The 21,261-nt window shown below is 40.3% G+C and overlaps 1 protein-coding gene and 1 long non-coding RNA gene across 2 annotated transcripts; one reads left to right on the plus strand and one right to left on the minus strand.

Moving 5' to 3' along the window:
* The first annotated feature begins 5,700 nt into the window (after positions 1–5,700).
* Positions 5,701–20,777, plus strand: LOC116599313. Its single transcript, XR_004289308.1, has 3 exons — positions 5,701–5,716; positions 12,350–12,354; positions 20,724–20,777. It is a non-coding gene; the product is annotated as an uncharacterized LOC116599313 (long non-coding RNA).
* LOC116599311 (olfactory receptor 10A3) lies at positions 6,852–7,796 on the minus strand. Its single transcript, XM_032359110.1, has one exon. The coding sequence runs from the start codon at positions 7,794–7,796 to the stop codon at positions 6,852–6,854; it is 945 nt and encodes a 314-aa protein (XP_032215001.1).
* Positions 20,778–21,261: the final 484 nt, after the last annotated feature.

The following is a 21,261-nucleotide window of genomic DNA, read 5'->3' on the forward strand; positions in this document are numbered from 1 at the left end:
TTCTAGACCTAAAGACACCTGAAGATTGAAAGTCAGGGGGCAAAGAAACATCCATCATACAAATGATCATCAAAAGAAAGCCAGAGTAACAATATTTCTATCAGACAAACTAGACTGTAAACCAAAGACTACAACAAAAGTTGAAGAAGGGCACTATATAATAATAAAGAGGACAATCCGACAAGAAGATCTAACAATTGTACATATTTATGTGCCCAACATAGGAGCACTAAAATATATAAAATAATTAATAACAAGCATAAAGAAACTCACTGGTAATAATACAATTAGTTTAGGGAATTTTACACTCCACTTATATCAATGGACAGATCATCAAAACAGAATATCAGCAAGGAAACAGTGGCTTTGAATGACACATTGGATCAGATAGACTTCACAAATATATGCAGAACATTTCATCCTAAAGCAGCAGGACACACATTCTTTTTACATGTACATAGGATATTCTCCAGAACAGATCACATATAGGTCACAAATCAGGCCTCATAAGTACAAAAAGATTGAGATCATACCATGCATATTTTCTTTAAAAAAATATTTTTAAAAATTTATTTGAGAGAGAGAGAGAGAAAAAGAAGACCCTGCCCTGAGCACAGAGCCCAACATGGGATTCCATCTCATGACACTGAGATCACCACCTGCGCAAAAACCAAGAGTTGAGCACTTAACTGATTATTCCATCCAGGTGCCCAATACCATGCATATTTTCTGAACACAATGCTATGAAACTTGAAGTCAACCACAGGAAAAAATTTGGAAAGACCACAAATATATGGAGGTTAAACAACATACTGCTAAACAATAAATGGGTCAACCAGGAAATCAAAGAAGAAATTTTTAAAAAACACATGGAAATAAATAAATAAATAAAAATTAAAAAACACATGGCAACACATGAAAAGGAAAACACAATGGTACAAAATCTATGGGATGCAGGAAAACTGGTCTTAAGAGGGAAGTACATAGCAACATAGGCTTACCTCAAGAAGTGAGAAAAATCTCAAATAACCTAATCTTACACCTAAAGGAGCTGGAAAATGAGCAACAAACAAAACCTAAAGCCAGAAAAAGGGAAATTATAAAGATTAGAGCAGAAATAAATAATATAGAAACTAAACAAAAAAACAAAAAACAATCCATGAAACTGGGCATTGGTTCTTTGAAAAAAAATTAATAAAATTGATAAACCCTTAGCCAAATTTATCGAAAAGAAAAGAGAAAAGATCCAAATAATTAAAATCACCAATGAAAATGGAGAAATAATAACCAACACCACAGAAAGATAAAAAATTATAAGAGAATATTATGAAAAACTATATGTCAACAAACTGGACAACCTGGAAGAAATGAACTCCTACAAACATATAAATCACCAAAACTGAAAGAGGAAAACATAGAAAACTTGAACAGACTGATAAACAGCAACGAAATTGAATCAGTAGTAAAAACAAAAATCTCCCGAAAGTCCAGGGCCAGAGGTTTCATAAGTAATTCTACCAGACATTTAAAGAAGAGTTAAATACCTATTCTTCTCAAACTATTCCAAAAATAGAAAAAGGAGGGAAACTTCCAAATTCATTCTCTGAGGCCAGCATTACCTTGATACCAAAACAGGTAAAAACTGTAGTAACTATAGGCCAATATTTCTGATGAAACTGGATGCAAAATTTCTCAGTAAAATATGAGTAAACGGATTCCAATGACACATATTTTAAAAAATCACACACCAGGAACAAGTGGGATTTATTCTTTGGCTGCATGGTGGTTCAATAATCACAAATTAACCAACATGATATATCACATTAATAAAAGACAAGAACCATATGATCCTTTCAATAGATGCAGTAAAAGTATCTGACAAAGTATAGCTTCCATTCATAATAGACACCCTCAACAAAGTAGGGATAGAGGGAACATACCTCAACATAATAAAGGCCGTCTATGAAAAACCCACACCCGGTATCATCTTCAATGGGGAAAAACTGAGAGCTTTTCTTCTACCATCAGGAACCAGACAGGGATGTCCACCTTCACCACTGGTATTTAACATAGTACTAGAAGTCCTAACCTCAGCAATCAGAAAACACAAAGAAATAAAAGGCATGCAGATCAACAGGGTAAAAGTCAAACATTCCCTGTCTGCAGATGACATGACAGTCTATATAGAAAACCCAAAGACTCCACCAGAAAAATTGCTAGAACTGATACACAGATTCAGTAAAGTCACAGGATATAAATTCAATGTACAGAAATCTGTTGCATTTCTATACACCCATAGTGAAGCAGCAGAAAGAGATACCAAGTAATCAATTCTATTTACAATTACACCAAAAACCATAAAGTACCTAGGAATAAACAATCTGTATTCTGAAAACTATAGAACACCTACAAGAGAAATTGAAGAGGACACAAAGAAATGGAAAAATATTTCATGCTCATGGATTAGAAGAACAAATATTGTTAAATGTCCATATTACCCAAAGCAATCTACAGATTTAATGCGATCCATGTCAAAATACCAGCAACATTTTTCACAGAGCTAGAACAAACAATCCTAAAATTTGTATGGAACCACAAAAGACGCCAAATAGCCAAAGCAACCTTGAAAAGGAGAAACAAAGCTGGAGACATCACAGTTCCAGATTTTAATCTATATTACATAGGTGTAGTGATCAAGACAGTATGGCACTGGCACAAAAGTAAACACATATATCAACAGAGCAGAATTGAAAACTCAGAAATGAATCCACAACTATATGGTCAATTAATCTTGGACAAGGTAAGAAAGAATATCCACTGGAAAAAAGAGGGTGTCTTCAACAAACGGTGCAAGGAAAACTGGACAGCAACATGCAGAAGAATGAAACTGGACCACTTTCCTATACCATACAGAAAAGTGAACTCAGAATGGATTAAAATAATAGTACAGACAAAAGGCTGATATCCAGGATCTATGAAGAACTCCTCAAACTCAACGCACACAAAATAGATAATCATGTCAAAAAAATGGGCAGAAGACATGAACAGACACTTCTCCAAAGAAGACATACAAATGGCTATCAGACACATGAAAAAATGTTCATCGTCACTAGCCCTCAGGGAGATTCAAATTAAAACCACATTGAGATACCACCTTACACCAGTTAGAATGGCCAAAATTAGCAAGACAGGAAACAACGTGTATTGGAGAGGATGTGGAGAAAGGGGAACCCTCTTACAATGTTGGTGGGAATGCAAGATGGTGCAGCCATTTTGGAGAACAGTGTGGAGATTCCTCAAGAAATTAAAAATAGAGCTTCCCTATGACCCTGCAATTGCACTACTGGGTATTTACCCCAAAGATACAGATGTAGTGAAAAGAAGGGTCATCTCTATCCCAATGTTCATAGCAGCAATGGTCACGGTCGCCAAACAGTGGAAAGAACCAAGATGCCCTTCAACGGACGAATGGATAAGGAAGATGTGGTCCATATACACTATGGAGTATTATGCCTCCGTCAGAATGGATGAATACCCAACTTTTGTGTCAACATGGATGGGACTGGAAGAGATTATGCTGAGTGAAATAAGTCAAGCAGAGAGAGTCAATTAGCATATGGTTTCACTTACTTGTGGAGTATAACAAATAACACGGAAGACATGGGGAAATGGAGAGGAGAAGGGAGCTGAGAGAAATTGGAGGGGGAGATGAACCATGAGAGACTATGGACTCTGAAAGACAATCTGAGGAGGGTGGAGGAGCCTGGTGGTGGGTATTATGGAGGGCACATATTGCATGGAGCAGTGGGTGTGGTGCATAAACAATGAATTCTGTTACACTGAAAAGAAATTAAATTAAAAAAAAGAATGGATGGGGCGCCTGGGTGGCTCAGTGGGTTAAAGCCTCTGCCTTCGGCTCAGGTCATGATCCCAGGGTCCTGGGATGGAGCCCCGCATCGGGCTCTCTGCTCTGCAGGGAGCCTGCTTCCTCCTCTCTGCCTACTTGTGATCTCTGTCTAATAAATGAATAAAACCTTTTTTTTTTTAAAAGAATGGATTAAAAACTTATGTGAAACCAAAAACAAACAAAACAAAAACAAAAAAACATAAAAGCACTGAAATCCAAGAGGAGGATTTAAACAGTAATAACCTTTTTGACATAGGCTACAGCAACTTCTAACTAGATATGTCTCTGAGGCAAGGGAAACAAAAGCGAAAATGAACTGTTGGGACTTTATCAAAATAAGAAGCCTCTGCAAAACAAAGGAAACAATCAACAAAAAGACAACTTACTGAAAGGGAGAAGATATTTGAAAATGATATATCTAATGGAGGTGCTAGTATCAAAAATAGAGAAATAATTTATATAACTCAACACCAAAAAAAAAAAAAATACTAATCAGTTAAAAAAATGGGCAGAGGACATAAACAGATATTTTTCCAAAGAAGACATCCAGATGGCCATCAGATACATGAAAAGATGCTCAACATCACTTATAGTCAGAGAAATGCAAATCAAAACTACAATGAGATATCACTTCACACCAGTCAGAATGGCTAAATTTTACACCACAAGAAACAATAGCTGTTGGTGAGGAAGTGTGGAAAGGGGAATCCTCTCAAGCTCTTGGTGGGAATGCATTCTGGAATAGCCACTCTGGAAAACAGTATGAAGTTTCTCCAAAAAGTTAAAAATGGAACTACCTTACAATCCAGCAATTGCACTACTAGGTATTTACCCAAATGATACAAGAATACTGATTCAAAGTGGCATATGCACCCTGATGTTTGTAGCAGCATTATCAGCCATAGCTAAATTATGGAAAGAGCCCAGATGTCCATCAACTGATGAATGCATAAAGAAGATGTATTATATTTATGTGATGGAATATTGCTCAGCTATCAAAAAGAACAACAGAGGCACCTGGTGGCTCAGTGGGTTAAAACCTCTGCCTTCGGCTCAGGTCATGATCCCAGGGTCCTGGGATCGAGCCCCGCATCGGACTCTCTGCTCAGCGGGGAGCCTGCTTCCCCCTCTCTCTCTGCTTGCCTCTCTGCCTGCTTGTGATCTCTGTCTTTCAAATAAATAAATAAAATCTTAAAAAAAAAAATAGCTTGCCATCTGCAATGATGTGGATGGAGCTAGAGAATATTATGCAAAGCAAAGTAAGACAGAAAGACAAAAACCATATGATTTCAGTCACATGTGGAAGTTAATAAACAAAACAAATGATCAGGGAGAGGGTAAAGAGAGAGGAAAACCAGGTAACAGACTTTTAACTATAGAGAACAAATTGATAGACACCACAGGGGAGATGGGTGGGGGGATGGATGAAATAGGTGATGAGGATTAAGGAGGGCACTTGTCCTATTGGGCGCTGGGTATTGTAAGTGATGAATCACTATATTGTATACCTTAAGCTAATTACACTGTGTGTTAGCTAACTAGAATTTAAATAAAGATCTGAAAAAAAGAGAAAGTGAGTAATTGGCTTGGGATTTAGACTTCCAGGGATTTTTTTTTTCCCCTCTTAGATGGACTTATTTAGTTGATCTCCTTAAGGACTATGAGTAGGAAATTTCTGGACAAACACTAATGAAAGGATTTCCAAGTGTCTGTTTAGTGCCCTACTGTAAAGAAGATTACCCCTCATTTAAATGTTATTCAAACTGGTTTTGGCCATTTGATACCAAAATTTCTTTTTGTGAAAATCCAGTCAGTTTTACATCTCTACTTCTCATTTTTGGCAGAGGCAGTATTAACTAAAAATTGTTTTTTCCACAGCTGAATGATAATAGGAATAGTGTTTTCCCCCTTTATTACCATCCCTGGAAGAGAAACTAAGAGCAATAGGAGCTCTTTTGATATATTCAATAAAGGGTCCCCTCCATCTATGAATACCGACAATAAAAGGGCAAGCAACCATTAAATGTTCCAAATGTTGCAAGATGATAAATTATTCCAGGGAATATCACACAGTTAGTGATGTGACTCAGGACCACAGAAAATATGCATAAATAGTTCATAATCACTTGGTTTCCCACAATAAGAAAAAGGAATTATCCAATGTTTATAACCAAAGTGTCTGGGGGCACATTGGGCCTACAGAGGGAAGTTTAACAAGTCACTAAAAACAGTGGTCTATGAAGTGAAAAGAGATAACTAGTAGTATGAAGCAAGACCTCAGGAAAGTTCTCATGTAGTTCTTTGCTCACCATCATTGGGTGAAAATCTGGAAATAAACCAAAAGAACTCCTGTTTTGGATAATAATCTGTGTGAATCCGTGAAGTAGAACAAGTTTGGTCTCCTCAGAATACCTATTTTCCCTACTCATTCACGGAATAAATTTCCACTCCAGAAAGAAAAGTCTCATCTACATACTGGTGTCTTGAAGCTCTACCCCATTAGTGCAGCAGAATTAGTGCATTCAGGTCGCCCTGAAAAGTAACCATGACTTTGTAAAGCAGTTCTGCCATAGCTATTAAAACTTGTAAGCACACATGCCTTTCCTTCCATCAGACCCACACTGACGAATCTATCAGAAATAAAACATCAGTAGTTATCAATGTATGGAACTAGGTGTTTATTGAAGTTTTGTCTTTATAATGACAATCCGTAATGACCTAGATGATCATAGTAGAGGAAAGGATTAACTGCTCTGTATTATATTTAAAAAGTAATGACAAGAATACACTATCAAAAATATGGATCCCCAATATATTATTGACCATGGAAAAATAATAAATGAAGCATGATCATACCAAGGAATGCAGAATGTTTAGCCACTTAATAAATTTAAGTAGAGTTCAGCCAGTGACCAAATGTCACATGGCTTCTCAGCACAATCATTCAGAATGGGTGTAAATCCACTTTTCTGAGCCACAGTTTCATCAAAGCTTTTTTCATCTCACTGTTTCTCAAGCTGTAGATCAGCGGATTCAGCAGAGGTGTAAGAAGTGAGTAAGACAATGACATCAGCTTCTTGGTTTCTGGGGAGTAGCCAGATTTCGGTTGTAAATAAGTCATATTGGCCGTGCCATAGAAGAGGGTCACAGACGTGAGGTGGGAGGCACAGGTGGAAAAGGCCTTTTGCCTCCCAGTGGCTGATGGCATCTTCAGGATGGCAAAGAGAATCCGAATGTAGGACAAGAGAATCAACACAAAAGGAACCATGACAATCAAAATGGTGCCAGTGAATGCATAGATTTCAAACAGAAAGGTATCTGCACATGCGAGTTCTAGCACTGGGGGAGTCTCACAGAAGAGATGATTGATTTCATTGGGACCACAGAAGGGAAAACTGAAAACCCATGATGTCTGCACAGTAGCCACCATGATCCCTGAGACCCAGGAGAACATTATTAATTTCATGAAAACCCTTTTGTTCATAATCATTGGGTAGTTCAGAGGATGACAGATTGCAGCAAATCGGTCATAAGCCATCACCCCCAGGAGAAAACATTCAGTGCCACCAAAAAAAAGGATGAAATACATCTGTGCAAAACAGCTTATAAATGAAATTGACGTTTTCTCAGTAGAAAGGACCACCAGCATTTCAGGCATAATAACTGCACTGAAACTCACATCCACCACAGACAAGTTCTGGAGGAACAGGTACATGGGCACATGGAGGCTCCGTTCCAAGGAGATGATGACTATAATGATGACATTTCCCAACAGAGTCACCAGGTAGACAACCAAGAAAACCCCAAAGAGCTGCTCTTGGAGTTCAGGAAAGTTAGAAAAGCCCAGGAGGATGAATTCAGCCACAGAGCTTTGATTTTGCCTTTTCATGTCAGTGGTGGAGAGCATTTTGTTTTTAGGGACATTGAATACAAATTATGAAGTCAGAGTCCAATAGCTGAGAGTTCAAGTTGGAAATTCTTGGCAGAAGATGTAATGAGTTCATTTCAACAAGCCTTCAAGTTGGCAAATTTTGAGAATAGCCAATACGTTTTAAGAAAGAACCTTTCAAATACAAATGAAATGAGGAATTTTGGCTCAGAAATCTTGCTTTTGAAGTTTGAAATAGCAGGTGTCCTCTGGCAACTTTTTTGCTAGATTGAAAATAAATCCTATTCTTAAAACATAGACTCCATTGTCCATCACATTGATGTTTGCATCTCTGTTCTTTTTAATTGTATTTCGCATATGATTTTTCTAATAAATATTTTGAAATAACAAAAAAGGACAAAAATTTATAACTTAATTCAAAATTAAAACAAATTTTGATGAATATTTTATTACAAAGACAAAATTCAAAATTCATTTATATTGCCTTGTTAAAATTGAGATACATGAACAATACACCCAAACAAACACTCAAAATGGATTTTATTTTAGATGCACTTATCTCAGATGTAATTTGTTTCAAGTATAACAATTTTTGGTTAGAATGGATCTGACTAGTTCTACTGAAACTTGCCTGAATAAAAAAACTTTAGAGGTCAGTTCTCCATCTCCCATCTTTGTGACCATAAAATGGATTTGGGACTATACAAAATTCCATTTATGGTTATTCTGATCCTGTGATTTAAGCTCGCTCTCTCTCTCTCTCTCTCTCTCTGTCTCTCTATCTCTCTCTCTACCTCTCCCTACCACCCAACACACACATAATTATTAGCAAGTTCATTTAACCAGTAACAATTCAGTAAACATTGATTGTGCACTCACCAGATGGAGCCTGTGTATCCTCAAAAACATTTGTGACATAAGTTTAACAGAGAGATCTGCCTTGACAGCACAGCATAAAATAGCAGCCCCTACCCCCTATTCAGCACACTGTGACTCCCATTTCCTTGGTTTATATTTTGTTATAACACTTATCACCATCTGAAATCACACATATTTATTTGGGCTTTATGCTTATTATCTAACTCCCCCTTCTGGAATGTAAGTTCCAGGAGGACAGGAGCTTTGTTCTGTTCTTTCTTGTGTTCTTTGTACCTAAAACAGATAATAAGTTATACAATAGAAGTTAAACCAATATTTGTTGAATAAATGGAAGAATAAATATTAAAGTTTGGAAGTCTGGACTCTGTCCTTAAGGAGTCTGGTGTCTGAAGGAAACATAAATTAATGGAATAGAAAGCCCCAGAATGAATCCATGGCTTTTGTAGATGTTGGCAGCCCCTATAGGATTGGAAATACCAGTGGTTTAGAGAGTCGGGCCACAATCCTGACTCTGCTACTACCGCAGACTCTTCCTGTACTCAAGTTCCCCTGTGTGGTTAGGAGCAGGGCATCCCTTCTGGACCTGATATGGGTGTTTCTCTGATTTGTTCATAGAAAATTGCAAGCTTCCCTTCCACTCAGATGAGGGTGAGGCTGAAGAGAAGATAGAAAAGTGGTGGATGGACACATCAGAGGCACACATGCTGTCTGAGTATTTTGGGCCTACCAGTCCCAAGCACAGCTGACCATCTTCCTCCCCATCTAGCTGCTCTTCTGAGCCCTTCTCTGGGCAGAGCACTTCTCTTGTCCCCTTTCTCCTCCCCAGTCACCCAGACCAATTCTTCTCTGGCCCCAGCATCCTACCCACTGTCAGGCCCACAGGTCTTTAAAATCTGGAGTCATGGCCTCTTTTCTTCCTCCTTTTCCTCCCCAACCACCCTGACCATTTAATGTCTCCTAACTGGCTTTTCCATGTTTTCTGACTTCTCTTCCAATCTGTTCCTCATACTTCTACCAAAATAATATCATCCTCCCTCCCAGAACCTTCAGGGTCTCCTCTTATTTGTAAAATAAAATGCCCATTTCTCAGGCTGGCATTTAAGGGAAATGAGATGGGAACAAGTTCTTTAGAAATTTTAAAAGGCAAAAATTACTTCTGAATGGAGAGGGGAAGTAAACAACCATAATCATAGGGTGTTATGGGTGGAAGAGCCAGGAACTAGAAGAAGACAGAGGGAGGTAAACTGACTTGTTCAAACCAAAGGGGCTTGATGACATCTTAGTACTAGAATGGAGGCCTCCTGGCCTTTGGAGGGTGTTTTGAAAACTGGCAGAATTTCACTGTGGGACATGAAGAAGCCAGGCCCGCAGAAGGACAAGCAAGCTGAGGATATGTATTATTGTCTTGAGCTCAGATTATTAAGACATTAACAGATACTAAAGGGCAAGGTGATTTAAAGAGTTTAACCATGGTGATAATTCAAATGTCTGTATTAACTTCAATAATTACATTTTGGGAATTTAAAAAAAAATCTCCTAAAATTAGTAAGGTGGACTCTGTCAGAAAAAAAATTAAGTACTATTTGTAGTAGAGAAAAATATATATTAAGTTCCAAGTATATAAAACCAGTAAGTTTTAAAAGTATGAAACTTTAGAGTATCTTATTAAAAAAAGGTGAACTTCAGGGGGCTGATAAAATTTTATCAAAATTTAGAACAAATCTAAATCACTGTCTTCATGAATGATGAAGGAAAGAAAGAGAGAGAGAAAAGAAAAGAAAGGGAGAAAGAGGGAGGGAGGGAAGAAAGAGGGAGAGGGGAAGGAAGGAAGGGAGGGAGGGAAGGATAATGGAAGGAAGGGAGAAAAGAAAGAAAGGTAGATAGATAGAGGTGCCAGGGTGGCTTAGTCAGTTAAGTGGTTAAGCATCTGCCTTTAGCTCAGGTCATGATCCCTGCATCAGGCTCCGTACTCAGCAGAGAGTCTGCTTCTCCCTATGTCCCTCACTGTGCTCTCTCTCTCTCAAATAAAAAAATAAAATCTTCAAAAAAGAAAAGGAAAGAAGGGAGGGAGGGAAGGAGGTAGGGAAGGGGAAAGGGAAAGAAAGGGAAGGGAAGGAAAAGAAAAGAAAAAAGAACAATTGAACTGGAATGCTCCATCTTTTCCCATTTGCATGAGTTATCCTAATGCTGACCTGACTGATCCAATGACATGTACTTCCAGCTCTACTGTTAACTTCCTGTGCGACCTTGAACAAATCATTCTTTCCTCTGGGTTTCATCTTTGCGCATGACTGGCCTTATTTCTGACCACCACCCACCCCAGCTACAAAGCTCTATGAATCAATGATTAGTGTGAGCGAACTACTTAAAGCTCTAATTATTATTTTTTAAAGAGTTTGTTTGTTTATTTATTTATTTGACAGACAGAGATCACAATTAGGCAGAGAGTCAGGCAGAGAGAGAGAGGAGGAAGCAGGCTTTCCGCTGAGCAGAGAGTCCAATGTGGGGCTCGATCCCAGGACCCTGCAATCATGACCTGAGCCAAAGGCAGAGGCTTTAACCCACTGAGCCACCCAGGTGCCCCTAAAGCTCTAATTATTGCCTGAAGTTTTATGTGACTACGAAAGGCAGAGTACTTGGCATTCCCATCCGAGCACTGATAAGCATCTTCCATTATCAGTGAGAAGAATTATAAGTGGAAAACCCACTAACAGGTACATAAGCAGAATCTTCGGGTTCTTACCTTCAGTTTCTTACCTCTGACTTTCATCCCATTTAATCAGATATTTCACCTCCTTTGTTAAAGAAAGATAGAAAGAAAGAAAGAAAGAAAGAAAAGAACCAATTCTCCCATAAATACAACTCAGTGAATAAATGTACTGTTTTTATACCATTATATGGCACTGAATGCTTGCCCTTGGAGAATTCTTCTCTAGAGAACCTACACTCAAAATTATATAGAATTTCCCCTATAGACATAAGAAAACTCAACTGCTCTAACTTGAAACAACACTCTTTCAGGTTTCTATAGGGATAAATATCCCTTCACTCAAGAGACTCAATTCCATCATGATGAGCACCCGCCCCCCCCCCCATTTAAGGAATGAAAGCAGGGGCTGAGAGAATGTTAGTAAACGGAGTGAAGTAGAGAGAAAGGGATGGGGGCATGAGCAAAGGCAGGTTTATCTAGATGGACTATGTGGGAAGGACAGTTTCTGCAGTGATAGGAAACATGTTAAGACAAGCAGGTTGAAGTGATTTTGTGGGAAGCCTACATGCCATTACCATTTTTTTTAAATTTTCCAGTACAAATATGGAAACACTGAAAATTTGGTGGGGGTGGAGGGGCATTAGTCATTCAGGTGATTTTATAGTTGGTGTTTTTTACCTTGAAGAGAAAACATCTGGACTAACTGTATGACTGAGCAAATATGTAACTTCTCTGTCTCTATTACTTTTCTGCTAAAATAAGATTATTAATCTCACAAGGTATGTGTAAGAACCAAGGGACTCATAGATTAGCTTATACTGACTTGAACAATCAATGAGACCATTGGCTCAGTCCCAGCAAATTGTAGGGATGAATGACTCTGCAGGCTTGGCTTTATCCTAAACTAATATAAGGTGAACAGGATCTGGATTCTCTTTCTCTATTTTTCATCCTGTTTTCTTAGAGTAGGTTCTTTCTCCAGGAAGCTCTCCCCTCCTAGAGACAATAAGGCTGCCAAAGCTTAGCTAATCTGTGCCCAGTGGGAAACATACCAGTTATTCCATGGGGAAAAGGTGTTTATTCACCAAAAAAAAAAAAAAAAAAAAAAAATTCAAGGACCCTTCCCATATCATTTGCTGTGGTAATATTACATGAGAAATCATGAACTAAACAACATGACTGATGAGAATGGAAAATACTGTCAAATAATGCACTTTATGGTACTTACCCTGACTGAGGATACCATCTATCCCAACTGCGCATACCTGAAAAATTTAATGAAAAAAATTCCCAGAGAGAAATAAAGGTATTGTTAGCAAAGGAAGGAGACTAATGAGTAATGATGAGCCAACACTTAATTGCCATATATATATGAAAAGGCACATTGTCTACTCTTAATTATTGCATGAATATAAAGAAACCCAAACAAATTTCATTTGTTTAGTTTAGTTTTGTTTTGTTTTTGCAAGACAGATTGGAAGGAAGTACAAATAGGATGGAATGGGTGAATAAAACAAGAAATCTTGCAGAGGGTACTTTGATTGTCCTGAAGGACATGGATATAGTGGGTGAAGAAGACAGAATTTCAAATCTTGGTGATGGAAGGATGCAGAGTGAATAGAAACAGGGCAAGGGAATTCTGTAAATGAATCTCTTCAAGGACTTTACATGTTTTGGGGTCTGGTTCTCAAGTCCAGGAGTAAAAGGGAACAGTGTGGAGATTCCTCAAGAAATTAAAAATAGAACTTCCCTATGACCCTGCAGTTGCACTACTGGGTATTTACCCAAAGATACAGATGTAGTGAAAAGAAGGGCCATCTGTACCCCAATGTTTATAGCAGGAATGGCCACGGTCACCAAACTGTGGAAAGAACCAAGATGCCCTTCAACGGACGAATGGATAAGGAAGGTGCAGTCCATATACACTATGGAGTATTATGCCTCCATCAGAAAGGATGAATACCCAACATTTGTATCAACATGGACGGGACTGGAAGAGATTATGCTGAGTGAAATAAGTCAAGCAGAGAGAGTCAATTATCATATAGTTTCACTTATTTGTGGAGCATAACAAATAACATGGAGGACAAGGAGAGATGGAGAGGAGAAGGGAGTTGAGGGAAATTGGAAGGGGAGGTGAACCATGAGAGACTATGGACTCTGAAAAACAATCTGAGGGTTTTGAAGGGGCGGGGGGGTGGGAGGTCGGGGAACCAGGTGGTGGGTATTAATGAGAGCACGGATTGCATGGAGCACTGGGTGTGGTGCAAAAACAATGAATACTGTTACGCTGAAAAGAAATAAAAAATTTTTAAAAAAACATAAACCAAAAAAAGGGGAGGAAACGATTATAAGAGAAGTAAAGGGGTGAGTAGTTAGACACCTACTAAGGAAGAGACCTTCCTGAGAGTCACCATCCTTTCACTCAGGGTGAGTCTGACTGTGAAGAGCATTGCTAAGAGCCCAACATGGATGTTGTGAAACACAGATACTATCATTTTTCTGAGAAGTGTGTTTTGTTTTGTCTTGTGTGGGGGATTTTTGGTGGGGCTTTTTGGGGTTGGTTGTTTTGTTTTGTTTGGATGAGTAGGGAGTTGCATGTCTGCCAATGTTTCAAAAAGGAAGAGGAAATTCTAACCTGTCTGAGAGAAAGCATTGTCAGTGACAACCATGATGAAAATGGATTTGCACACCAATCCAACCTCAAAATTGCCACGGATTTACTAACATAAATTCAGTCTTTTTCCAGCAAATGTTCTCCACATATTCCCAAGAATACTCACATTTTTAACCTGCTTGGGAGTCCCACAAGTCTGTTGGTTCTATAAAAGGCCACTTTGACTTTAAGAGTCCAGAGAAGGGGAGGAAAGATGGGAAAAATATCAGGACTAACTGGAGCTACAGCAGCTGATGTGTTACTCCATGGGGCTCATGGTTGCTGTTGCTCCCCGCTGCCCTCCTCGACTTAGGGTTGCCAGATTAAGCAAATAAAATATAGAATGCTCAGTTACATTTGAACCTCAGATAAACAAGTAGTCTTTTAGTGTGTATCTCATGCAAAAAAAAAAATTATAGTTTATCCGAAATTCAAATGTAACTGGACATCTTGTATTTTTTCTCATGACCTTCCTCCACCTGCCATTCTCAAAGCCTGCTCTTTCAGAGGGGGTCCCCATGGCTGTTCCCAGGGACAGTGTTCCTCCCTTTGTACACAGCCTTCTCTTTCCCATAGTATGTACCTCCCACTCCCCAGAGGGAGGCTAAGTCCACACCAGGTGAACTTATCCTCTCTCTGCTCCTGGAATTCTTGCTCCCTTCAACCACCAAGCTCTGGAGCCCAGTGGGACCCATTCTTTCAGACTTCTACACATAGGGGTTTCATGACCTCTTTCTTTTACCCAGCCCCCTCAGGGAGCCCCAGACCATCAGACACACTTGTATTTGTTGGGGTCTGTTATCAAAGGAACAAGACTGAGACAAAGTGAAAGTTATGCAAGGCCTTATTCTATGCCAAGCATTAGAAGTTAGATTGACTGGCCAGGGCCGCCTCCAAAGAGAGTGACCCCCTCCTGATCTCACAGGCTGGTTTTATAGGGCATAACCTCAGACCTAAGGTATGTGGCTTCTATTGTTAAGGCGTTTACTCCCAGAATCGATACCCAGATCCATACCAGGAACTACTAGGGCATTTATTACCGCGATGAAGTCCGTGGATGTAAACAACAATATGGCTACCTAGGCAATATGGAGTCGCTCTGGCTAAGCAGGCCCTAATAATTAAACAGGTTTTAACATTAAATTGGCCCTAACATTCCCCCCTTTTATTTGAAGATTAGTCAATTCTTTGACTCTTCAGCCGGTTCTCAAGGGTGAAAACAGGCTTACCTGAGGGGTTGTTAACCTTGAGTGTTGTTCCGTGGGGGTGGTCAGGATGACAGTGAATGGTCCCTTCTAATGAGTCTCCAAGTTTTCCATTTGGTGGTAGCGTATCTAAACCAAGTCTCTGGGTTGGTAAGGATGTGGTTCCATCTCCATCTCCGTCTCAGTGTAGGCAGCTTGGATCCCTGTGTGGGCTTTTTTAAAGACAGACTGTAGTGTCTGCAGTGACTGGAGTACAGACTGATCAGTCATTTCCGCTAGGGCAACCTCTTGTAGCTGTGGGCAGAGTGGAGGGGTTCTCCTAAACATTATTTTAAATGGGGTAACCTTATTTAAGTAGGGTGTACACCATGCCCTAAGGAGGGCAAAAGGAAGAAGACCCACCCATCCACCACCAGTCTCCAGAATTAACTTTGTTAGAGTCTCTTTAAGAGTCCAGTTCATTCTCTCTACTTGTGAGGAGCTCTGGGGCCAGTAGTACAGTGTAGTTTCCAATTAGTGTCCATGGCCTTGGCCAATGCCTGTGAGACTGAATTCACAAATGCAGGGCCATTGTCTGACCCAATTGCGAGAGGCAACCCAAACCTAGGAATTATTTCCTCTAGTAGCTTTTTGGCCACCATTCCTGCCGTTTCATGTTTGGCGGAAAAAATCTCTACCCAGCCTGAAAAGGTATCCACAAAAACTTAACATATACTTGTATCCATACTTTCCCTGTTTCATCTCTGTAAAATCTACTTCCCAATAAATTCCTGGTTTCCTTCCTCTTTCTCTTTTTTCTCTTCCCATCCTAGTTCCTCCTGCATTTACCGCCTGACATTGAGCACATCTATCAACCATATCCTGAGCCATACGCCCTAATTTAGAAACCTGGAACTGTTTACCCACAAGCTCCTTAAGCTTGCATGTCCCTAAATGAATGCCCCAATGTATTTGGCTTACTGATTTTTTTTTTTCCTAGTCTTCGAGGAAGAATTAACTCTCCTGCTCTAGTCTTAGCCCAATCCCCTTATAGTCTAATTTAGACCATTTTTGTAAATGTTTTAAACCTTCCTCTGAATAATCTGGTTTTTCTGGTAGGGCTGGAGCCGGAGTGTAAGCAGTTCTTGAGCCATTTCCCTGGCTTCTTGCTTTGCTGTTTGATCCGCTAATTGGTTTCCTTTTGAAACCAGATTAGTCCCCTTTTGGTGCCCCCGGGCAATGCATAAGGGCCACCTCTTTCAGGTCCCAAATAGCCTGAAGAAGAGCCAATATTTCTTTTCTGTTTTAATTTCTTTTCCTTCTGCTGTTAATAGGCTCCTTTTTTTTTTTAATATAAATAGCCCCATGTATATGGAGAGTAGCAAAGGTGTATTTGCTGTACCCCTGTCTGTATAGATGTTGGCGATCTTACCCTTGGCCATCTGCAGTGCCTTGGTGAGTGCAATCAGCTCTGCTTTTTGCACTGAGGTTCCGTGTGGCAGGACCGCCTTTCAGAGCTCCTGTTCAGGAGAAACCACCACAGCCCCCGCATACCTCTTTCCATTGGCCATGTAGCTACTTCCATCTGTGAACAGAGTCATCTTTGCATCTGGGAGGGGAGTGTCTCCGAGGTTAGGCCTTATTCCTGTGTTCTTGGTTAGGACCTCCCCGCAGACATGTCGGTGGTCAGCTAGCTTTTCTGGCAGCAAAGTAGCTGTATTTAGCACCACCGGGGGCCTGAAAAATCACTTTTGGTTCGTTGAGGAGGAGGGCTTGATACCCTGTCACTCGGGCATTTGTCATCCATCGGTCTGGTGGAGTCCGGAGGAGGCCTTTGATAGCATGAGTAGTGGTCAAGATGAGATTTTGACCCAAAGTCAATTTACTTGCATCCTTGGCCAGGAGGGCCGTGGCAGCCTTTATGCAGAGGCACGGGGGAACCCAGCTGCTACTAGATCTAGTTTTTTGTTTTTGGGGGTTTTTTTAAGATTTTATTTATTTATTTGACAGAAAGATCATAAGTAGGCAGGGAGGCAGCCAGAGAGAGAGGGAAGCAGGCTCCCCACTGAGCGGAGAGCTCAATGTGGGGCTCGATCCCAGGACGCTGAGATCATGACCTGAGCCGAAGGCAGAGGCTTAACCCACTGAGCCACCCAGGTGCCCCAGGATCTAGTTTTTTACTAAGATAGGCTACTGGCCTTTGCCAAGGCCCCAGAGTCTGAGTCAAAACCCCTTTGGCCACCCCTGCCTTTTCATCTACATACAAGCTTGGTAACATCTGGTATGGCCAGTGCTGGGGCACTCAGTAAGGCTGTTTGTTATTTTCAAAATGCTCCTTCTGCCTCAGCTGTCCACTCTACCATAGTGAGTCCTCCCTTAATAAGTTCGTAGAGGGGTCGGGCAATCTCTGTGAACTGTGGTATCCGCAGCTTACAATGGCCCACCGTCCCAAGAAACTCCCTCATTTGTTGGGGCATGGTGGGGCAGGAGTATCGGGTGATCTTCTGTTTCCTGGACTCAGACAGTGAATGCACTCCCTAGTGGAGATCAAAGCTTAAATAAGTGGCGTGGATCTGACAGAGCTGTGCTTTCCTTGCTGACACCTGATACCCTTTTTCCTGCAGTCTGTAAGAGAGCTTTTGTCCCACCCCTCAACCCCCACACCTCACACTACCCCACCCCCCACCCCCCCACCCCCCGCAAGCATGACATATCGTCCTCAGTGGCTATTAGCAAGTCATCAACATACTGAAACAGAGTGACTTCCGCTTTGGTGATTCTGTACTCACACAAATCCTCATGTAGGGTCTCGTCGAAGATGGTGGGTGAATTTTTGAATCCTTGGAGAAGTCTTGTCCAGGTGAACTGGCCCTGGAACCCTTCCTGTGGGTCAGACTACTCAAAAGCAAAGAGGGGTTGAGACTCCCTTTCCAAAGGTATGCAGAAAAATGCATCCTTGAGATATAAGATGGTATACACAGTTCTTTTGGGGCCTAGGAGGGAAAGTAGGGTATAGGGGTTGGGCACCGTTGGGTGGATATCTTCAACCCATTTGTTAACTTCCTGCAAGTCCTGAACGGGTCGGTACTCCCCAGTTTCAGCCTTTTTGACGGGCAGTAAAAGTGTGTTCTGTGGAGACTTGCAAGGAACTAGAATCACGTCTCCTCGGAGGCAGTTAATGTGTTTTCTGAACCCTTCCTTTGCTTCCCAGGGGAGGGAGTACTGCCAGACTCGAACGGCCATAGCTGTTGCTTTTAACTGTACCACTACTGGATGCAGTCCTTTGGGCAGGCCAGGAGGCCTCCCTTCTGCTCAGACTTTGGGAAACTCAACCCTCAGGGTTTGGAGAAGGCTTCCCTCCCTTATCTCCACTTGTTTTGAGACTGGCTTGTAAAGGAGATGTTCATATACTGCTGCCACAAGCATCTGCACAGTGGGTTGTCCCAAAGTCAGAGTCATATCTCCTTACGAGAACTGAATGCCAGCCCATAGTTTGTGGAGGAGATCTCTTCCCATCAGGTTATATGGGGCATTAGGAAGGACCAAGAATTGATGTTTGACTACTCCCGAGGCCAAATTTAAAGTCCTTTCTATTGTCCATTCCATTTGTCTTTCTGTGCCATTTGCCCCTTGTACCCAGACTTCCTCTCCAGATAGTTTTCCCATAGGCTTTAGTAATGATGAAAATTGGGTTCCCATGTCCACCAAAAAATCAATTGATTTCCCCTCCACCTCAATTTTAACCCGAGGTTAGGGAGGGGCTCCGAACCATGGCCCCTTCAGTCTTTGGTGGCCAGCATTGCCGTTTTCTTCTTAGGGCACTCTCCGGCCCAGTGTCCTTTTTCCTTGCAGTAAGCACACTGATCTGAATCTAAGCCTTCCCACCTTTTTTCTCTGTGTTTAGGCCTTTTTTTTTTTTCCATTGACCATTTCCATTGACTACCTGCCTTTTTCTTTTCCACTAACTTTTTCCTGTCTCTTTCCTGCCTCATGTAATGCCAAAACTTTAACTATTTTTTTAGTCTGTTTTTCATCTTCTTGTGTATCCCTGTTGTTAAACTCCTTTTCTGCTATTCCCACTAACTCAGTCAAATTCTTTCCTTCAACTCCTTCAATTTTCTGAAGTTTCTTCCTTATATCTGGGGCTGACTGACTGGCAAAGGCAAGATTTACTGCCCTCTGATTTTAACATTTACTTGAATGGATCACCAATATAGATTTGTCATGACACAGGGCTTTAGTCTTCCTTCCATAAATACTCTGCCTCATTTGAACAGAAACATTTTACAGGAAAAGATTTATTAGTCTTTTCTCCCTTCTTGTGAATAAATCCATCAAAACTGATCTAATATGGTCAAATTTTTAATATATTTCATTGTTTTCTTTCAAACCTATAAACCAAGGCAAATAAAAGTCACTTTCCCAAGCCTTCTACGACTCACTATATACCCTCAAGTTTAGTTTTTATTATCTCCTTTCATGTTCTGGTGCAACCAGATATTTTTACTTTAAGACAAAACTATTTACTCTCTTAGACCCTCTTTTTTGTGTGTACAGTTTTTTTTAAAACTTACTATCAGTCAACTGCCTTTCCTCTGGTTTTTCAGACAACATTAAAACTTTTAATAAAAACCTTATGGCGTTTTTCTTTTGGTAGTCTGTCCTGACCATACCTAATTTTTTTTTTCTGAAAATTTCCCTTCACAAACCTTCTACAACTTTCTTTTGTATCCAGGTTTTGTCCCAAGCCATTTCCTTTCAAACAACCATCTCATTTAGGACAAAATTACCTTTTATTTAACAAAATGTATTCCCATTCCTTAGCTTTCTTATGTATCTCCTACTTTTTTACATATAGGATTATTTCCCTTACTTCCATCAGTTTTAGTTACAGTTAGCAGAATTTTCTATTCTTAGAAACATTTTAGTTTCTAGTGATGGTTAAGTATTAACCAGTTGTGAACAGTTACAACAGAATTCTGTAGATGGCAAATTTATGAATCAGTTAAGCACAAAACATGTTTACCAACAGATTTAAATATTCTTAGTTTCTTTGCAATAAGAAGTCAAAAGCACAAACCTACATCAAGTACTCAATGCTTTAGCATTTTATCCCAATTGGTTAAGACCTAGATGTCCAACAAATTTAATTCTATTTGTCATCCAATCAAAACTTTGAGGTTTCAGGTTACCAAAGACTTTGAAAGTTACTTTAACAATTGCCCATTAAAACTTTGAGACAGACAATTAACCATCAGTTCAGTTATTTCTTTGCTAACAGATTTTAACAAATGGCATGAGCTTATTTGACCTTCAGTAAACTTTGGTTGAAGTTTCACATTTACTGCTGTAACTTTAAAGACATGTCTATCTTAATTAAACCAAAAAACTTAACTTAGTTCAAATACTGATTTACGTTTCACCTGGACCAACTCCACTTTTAATGTTTACCTGAGACATGGGTGGGAAGATCTGGAGTGGGGGGGTGTTAGGTCCAGGGGCTGCTCTTCTTGCTCCTTGACAGTGAAGAGGGAAGGAGCCATGGTGCAGGAAGCACCAAGGACTGGTCTAGTGGCCAGTTATGCAGGCCACACTCAAGTCAGTGCAGAAACAGAAGGGGGAGTGCTGCCAGAAGGCAGAAAAAGGATTCCCAGTTTTAGAGAGTTTTCCTGGGTAAACCTTGTCACCCAACTGGGTGGTTTTACCTTGAAAATCCTTGAAATGCTGGAGAATAAGACTTAGGGGTGTCATAGGTCCCTTACTCTCCGCTTGCCCCATTTCTTCAAACACAACAAACAACACAACAGACCAAAAAAAGACAAGACAAAGACAACTGCAGACCAGACTCAGCAGCCCTTCCTCAACCAGATATCAAGTCTAAGGGTGTGCAAAATATAATCCCAAATCAAAAATACAACCTGCCGCTGGTGGGGATTTTCTCGGTCCCCTGACCGCCTAGGGGGACTCGAACCCCCTGGCATCCCAGTGGAGGGATAGGGCGTCCCTGCATCCACTCCAGCCCTAGGGAGGAATGCT

This window comes from Mustela erminea, chromosome 9 (genome assembly GCF_009829155.1).
Source record: "Mustela erminea isolate mMusErm1 chromosome 9, mMusErm1.Pri, whole genome shotgun sequence".
Classification (NCBI taxonomy): Eukaryota; Metazoa; Chordata; class Mammalia; order Carnivora; family Mustelidae; genus Mustela; species Mustela erminea.